We start from the raw sequence: 6,727 nt of genomic DNA on the forward strand, positions 1-6,727 counted from the left end.
GGGGAAAGGGGAGGGGGAACGGGGAGGGGGGGAAAGGGGAGGGGGGGAAGGGGAGGGGGGGAAGGGGAGGGGGAACGGGGAGCGGGGAAAGGGGAGGGGGGAAGGGGAGGGGGGAAAGGGGAGGGGGAAAGGGGAGGGGGAAAGGGGAGGGGGGTAAGGGGGAGGGGAAAAGGGGAGGGGGGAGGTGGGAAAGGGGAGGGGGGAAAGGGGAGCGGGGAAAGGGGAGGGGGGAAAGGGGAGGGGGGAAAGGGGAGGGGGGGAAAGGGGAGGGGGGGAAAGGGGAGGGGGGAAAGGGGAGGGGGGAAAGGGGGGGGAAAGGGGAGGGGGGAGGGGGGAGGTGGGAAAGGGGAGGGGGGAAAGGGGAGGGGGGAGAAAGGGGAGGGGGAGAAGGGGGAGGGGGGAAAGGGGAGGGGGGAAAGGGGAGGGGGGAAGGGAGAGGGGGGAAAGGGGAGGGGGGGAAGGGGAGGGGGGAAAGGGGAGGGGGGAAAGGAGGGGGGGAGGGGAGGGGGGGAAGGAGGGGGGAGGGGAGGGGGGAAAGGGGGAGGGGGGGGAAAGGGGGAGGGAGGAAAGGAGGGGAAAAGAGGGGAAAGGGGGAGAGGGGAAAAGGGGGAGAGGGGAAGAGAGGGGAAGGGGGGGAGAGGGGATGGGGAAGGGGAGGGGAGGAAGGGGGGAAGGGGAGGAGGGGGGGAAGGGGAGGGAGGGGGAAGGGGAGGGGGGAAGGGGCGAGGAGGGGAGGGGGGAAGGGGCGAGGAGGGGAGGGAGGGGGGAAGGGGAGAGGAGGGGAGGGAGGGGGGAGTGGAAGGAGGGGGGGAAGGGGAGGGAGGGGGGAAGGGGAGGGAGGGGGGGAAGGGAGGGGAGGGAGGGATGGGGAGGGAGGGGGGAAGGGAGGGAGGGGGAAGGGGAGGGGAGGGAGGAGGGAAGGGGAGGGGGAGGGAGGGGGAAAGGGAGGGGGGGAAGGGGAGGGGGAGGGAGGGGGAAAGGGAGGGGGGGAAGGGGAAAGGGGAGGGGGGAAAGGGGAGGGAGGGGGGGAAAGGGGAGGGGGGAAAGGGGAGGGAGGGGGGGAAAGGGGAGGGGGAAAGGGGAGGGAAGGGGAGGGGGAAAGGGGAGGGAAGGGGAGGGGGAAAGGGGAGGGAAGTGGAGGGGGAAAGGGGAGGGGAGGGGGGGGAAAGGGGAGGGGAGGGAAGGGGAGGGGGGAAAGGGGAGGGAAGGGGAGGGGGGAAAGGGGAGGGAAGGGGAGGGGGGAAAGGGGAGGGAAGGGGAGGGGGGGAAGGGGAGGGGGGAAAGGGGAGGGGAGGAAAGGGGAGGGGAGGGGGGAAAGGGGAGGGGAGGGGGGAAAGGGGAGGGGGAAGGGGAGGGGGGGAATGCGGAGGGGGGAAGGGGGGAAGGGGAGGGGGAAGGGGTTGGGGGGAAGGGGAGGGGGAAGGGGAGGGGAGGGGGGGGGAAGGGGAGGGGAGGGGGGGGGAAGGGGGAGGCGGGAAAGGGGAGGAAAGGAGGGGAAAAGAGGGGAAAGGGGGGGAGAGGGGAAAAGGGGGGAGAGGGGAAGGGGGGAGAGGGGAAGGGGGGGGAGAGGGGAAGGGGGGGAGAGGGAGAGGGGAAGGGGGGGAGAGGGGGAAGGGGGGGAAAGAGGGGGGAAAGGGGGCGGGGAAGGGGGGGGGAAATAAGGAGCCATTAAAGCTGCTCCTGGAAATGAAGTTGAGGTTTTGGGGGCATCAGCACAGGTGGAGATTGTCAGGTGCTGTGTGGAATACATCAGCCCCTGAGCTGTGGAGGCCGGGGGGGGGAGTGAGGGCAGCCAGACAGACAGTGCGGGAATGGGTTCAGTTGGATATTCTGCATCGGGTAACTTTTTTGGGGGGCGGGGAAAGGCCAAATGAGGGCAGGAAAAACAAACCCACTTTGCAGAACCTGGGGAGATTAAATGGTTTGGGTTGAGTCCACAATAGACCGAGTCGTACTGATTTTGGAGAGTCTTTATTTTGTTCCTACTGCGCACGGGTCCACAGCTGATGTCTGGCCCTGGAGCTGGGCTTGGCAACCATGGTTGGACGCATCGCTGGAGGTATTGTCACATGACCCTCCCACCTCCAACCACACACACACGACCCTCGATCCCTCACCGGCACTCGACAATTGGAAAGTCAACACTCTTCGTTACCTGATTGGATCATTCTTGACTGTTAGTCAAACGGCCTTTCCCCCGCAGCCCCGCCCACCCACCACCAGCCCCCATCTCCCAATATTTTTATAACTAATAAAATTAAAGTGTTCAAAAGAACATTAAAAAGTCCAACATTTCTTTTAACACCCCCATAAATTTTTCTCCGGGGTTGCTGGAAGCCGTGTCCAGGAGATTAATCTTTAATCCCTCGAGTCGAGCCTGCAGGACAATCCTGGGGGGGTTTGGCTACCCCTGCAGGGAGCATCAACCTTTCTCAGAAAAGCCATATTATTTATTATTTATATGTTGCTGGTGACGGAAATGGAAAACATGTCACACTTGTCGAGTGGCGGGTATCGGCGGCTGGGGCTGAAGTCCGCTGCTGGAGCAGGGTAGAAGGGAGCTTTGCTCTGTACCCGGCCCAGGGACACCTGAAATGGAAAGCATTGCAATTCTCCAGCGCTAAAAGTCCCTCACTTCAATAAGCACAGAACTACGCCAAAAATAAAAATTCTGATTGCTCGGAATCACTTCCCTCCTCGAGCAATGGCACCTTAATCACAAAACCCAGACACGAAAAAAATGACAGATTACAAACTCACATTTTTCACCTTGGCAAATGATAATTTATTGCCGCTCTCCCTGAAGTTGCTCTCGCTGAAATCTATCAATTTAACACCCCACAGATCACGTCCAACAAGACACAGCTAATGGGGATACTCGAGTTCTGTCAGTGCGGCAGTAGAGCATGCTCTGTGCCTGGCTTGGCACTAACTGATGGTTGGCAGATGTGCTGAAGTGGCAGGGAGTGCAGTCAGCGAGCCCACAGAACGGACCGAGTGCAGTCAGCGAGCCCACAGAACGGACCGAGTGCAGTCAGCGAAGGCCCAAAGACCCGACACCCGTGTGCCTTGTCACGGAGGCTCCTGACTCATTATCACACATAGCATGTGGCAGCCGCACCCCAGCTACACATTTAGGCGAGCCTGTACTCATTTGTCTAGGCCTCAAGACATATCCCGAAGCCCATTGCTGTTGCAGATGTGCTTCTACTTGGAGTTGGACACGGGGCCTGGGAGGACGGGGGTTTGTGGAAGTTGTAATCTTCGATGGGGTCTGACATTCTTTGGTAAAAAAAGACAAGATTTAGAATCAGGGAATGATACAGCACAGAAGGAAGCCATTCGGCCCATCGTGCCTGTGTCGGAAATTGCACTGCATTTATATAGCGCCTTTCACGACCTCCGGACATCCCAAAGTACTTTACAGCCAATGAAGTATTTTTGAAGTGTGGTCACTGTTGTAGGAAACACAGCAGTCAATTTGCGCACAGCAAGCTCCCACAAACAGCAATATGATAATGACCAGATAATCTCTTTTAGTGATGTTGATTGAGGGATAAATATTGGCCAGGACACCGGGGATAACTCCCCTGCTCTTCCTCAAAATAGTGCCATGGGATCTTTTACGTCCACTTGAGAGAGCAGACGGGGCCTCGGTTTAACGTCTCATCTGAAAGACGGCACCTCCGACAGTGCAGCACTCCCTCTAGTTCTGCACTGGGAGTGTCAGCCTGGATTTATTGTGCTCAAGTCCCTGGAGTGGGACTCTGAACCCACAACCTGCTGACTCAGAGGCGAGAGTGCTACCCACTGAGCCACAGCTGACAGAAAGAAAGACTTGCATTTCTATAGCATCTTTCACGACCTCATGATGTCCCAAAGTGCTTTACAGCCAATGAAGTACTTTTGAAGTGTAGTCACTGTTGTATTGTAGGAAACGCAGCAGCAAATTTGCGCACAGCAAGCTCCCACAAACAGCAATGTGATAATGACCAGACAATCTGTTTCTGTTAATTGAGGCATAAGTATTGGCCAGGACACCGGGGATAATTCCCCTGCTCTTCCTCAAAATAGTGCCATGGGATCTTTCATGTCTACCAGAGAGGGCAGACAGGGCCTCGGTTTAACACCACCTGAAAGGCAGCACCTCCGACAGTGCAGCACTCTCCTGGGAGTGTCGGCCTAGATTTTTGTGCTAAAGTCTCTGGAGTGGGACTTGAACCCACAACCTTCATGACTCAGTAGGCGACAGCACTGCCCACTGAGCCACGGCTGACACATAAGAACAGACGGGATGGCCCCAAAGGCAGAAGTGACTTGCCTTCCCCAGAGTCAGGTTTGGAGACATCCCCTCCTCAGGTTTACAATGCTGGCTTGACACCCAAGGCAGAACTGCCATCAGCAGAGCAGGGAATAGACCTTGCACCATTAGCGGGCTGCTAAATGACCTACATCAGGTTGAAATATCCCCAGGGTTGATTTATACAATAAATGGTCAGACATGTCTTTGTAGATTATAGCTAGGCTGTCTGAGTGAAGACTGTTTAACAATCGACCATCCAGCCTGTCCTTAGTTTAATAAAGGAAGCCCACACAAAGCCCCCATTACCGTTCTACACTGTAGACGAACTCTGTTCCTTTCTGTTAATCACCTGCAGATTATCACTTGGCAAACTTGCACTTAATTGGATCGCAATTGTTCACTCTTCAATGAGGGCTTCACACAACACAAGGGGGAGGAGTGTTTGAGCTGGATAAACTGAATTTTAAAAAATCTATATATATAACAATTACCAGCCTACCAACCCAATATTGGAATACCCATCGCCACTAACAGTCTAGGCTCGGCCCTGAAGAATGGCCAAGGTAACTGAGGGCCATCGAGACCCATGGAAAATGCACCTCAGCAAAAAAAGTTAGCGAGAGGGGGCAAATAGTAAATAGATTATAATCAACACTTTGCTTTAATAATTACATTGGGACTACCTTGGATAAGGGATGGGCAATAAATGCTGGCCTTGCCAGCGACGCCCAGATCCCATGAACGAATTAAAAAAAACAAAGTGATTGCTTGGGTATAATTCAGCAAGACTGCAATCTAGGTTAAAAATCAGAGCCCGCATTATTATTACCCAAAGATTTTATCCTAGAGGCGAACAGGGAGGAGGAAGGGGGGAGGGGGGGTGGAGAAACGACACATCTGCAGACACAGGCCTGCTCCTGAGATTTAAAAGCTTTCCACTTGATGCGTTTCAAAATGAAATAGGCGCTATTGTGAACAAGCATTACCTCATTCACAGCCTGGGCGTCACTGACAGGGGAGTGGGCGGCGCTGAGCAACTGAGCAATTTCTTCTTCAGACACGACAGCGATTGAACTTGAAACCGACCCGGGCGGGTTGTCCCCTCAATCCCTTACCCACTTGAAAAGTAGCAAATATACCTGCTCAAACCTGGGCTTTTGATTAATATATTTCTTTATCCATTTACAGGGATGCACTTATCTATAAACGTTAAGCCTTAAATCTAATGACATGCATTTATATTTAAATATACACGCGATAAAATAAAACAAAACAAAACAGGGCTGCCTGTCCAACAGACAATACTGCCTATCCTGAAGTTGGGTTGAAAGCACAGCTGACTTCGGGATTCTGCACAGGAATCGCTCTTAAACACAATGCAAATCTCCAGAAAAGGGTTGCAGTTCAGCTGGGATTTCCAGCTTGTTGATGTAGCAGGGACTAGGGAAGGGAGTTGGACATCTTACCTGGGCATTCCACCTCATCATTTCCAAACCATAGTCTCTCCAGTGCGCTCAGTGCAGCCCCTCCGTCTCCCCAGCGCCGAATAGCTGCAACCCACAGTCTGTACCTGGGGGTGGGGGAGAGAGGATTCTACAAGCTCTTCTTCCAGTCTGTCTTCTTTACAGTTTCCATCCTGTGGGCGAAAATGTTTCTATTCCAGGAATGAATATATATTTATAATAAATATAAAACCCAGGGGTTATCCTGAACAAATGCAAAGTCTCTTTAAGAGGAACGGAGCAAAGCTACAATTATAGCTTGAGGCAGACTGGGTGAAATTAGCCAATCTTTGGAGAACAATTTTAGAAATGATTAAATATTATTTTGGGGTGGGGGGGCAAATCGGATGCACAAAAAAATGTCTTCATTTAAGATAATCCAGCACACAAAAAACCCTAAGGAATGATGATCGTCTGTATAATGAGTGCAGATTCCTTTCTCGGTTGCATACTCGGATTCCTGCCCGGTGTTGTTGTTCTCTCTCTCTCCCCCTCTCTCAGGTTGGTTGATGGTCAGGTAGAGCGATGCTGAATACTGCCTCTTAACGCTCCATCATCCACATTGCAAATCTCTGCGCCCTTCGTCATTCAAATCAAAGGCAGGCGAAGCTCTATTTCCTTCTCTCTCCCCTCGGCCCCCTTCCAGCCATGAAATAATCTCCTTTCTCTCTCTCCAGGTTTTTTTTTAAACAATACAAAATAGTCCCACGTAAGCTGACAGCGCCTTACAGCATCACCGCACTGCCCTGGGGAGGGAGGGGGGGGGGGGCAGCATTAACCCATCGCCGCCCTTTTCCATTATGCTTCAAAAACGAATTGGATCGGAAACAATGTTTTTTTTTGTCTTGCCTTGCCATTAACACTATTAATAGATCTAATCTGCCGCTGACCCTCGCCAATAAATTAAAATTAGATACTAATG

At 53.6% G+C, this 6,727-nt stretch overlaps 1 protein-coding gene across 1 annotated transcript in view; it reads right to left on the bottom strand.

The window, feature by feature from the left end:
• LOC147101665 (ral guanine nucleotide dissociation stimulator-like) overlaps positions 1 to 6,456 on the bottom strand; it is a 196,306-nt gene extending 189,850 nt beyond the window's left edge. The window contains exon 1 of the mRNA XM_085965430.1: positions 5,770 to 6,456. Coding sequence (XP_085821556.1) covers positions 5,770 to 5,790 — 21 coding nt within the window. The 5' untranslated portion in view covers positions 5,791 to 6,456. The remainder of the gene's footprint in view (positions 1 to 5,769) is intronic.
• Positions 6,457 to 6,727: the final 271 nt, after the last annotated feature.

This window comes from Somniosus microcephalus, chromosome 23 (genome assembly GCF_052327205.1).
Source record: "Somniosus microcephalus isolate GS21.2 chromosome 23, FLI_Smic_1.0, whole genome shotgun sequence".
NCBI classification, from domain to species: Eukaryota; Metazoa; Chordata; class Chondrichthyes; order Squaliformes; family Somniosidae; genus Somniosus; species Somniosus microcephalus.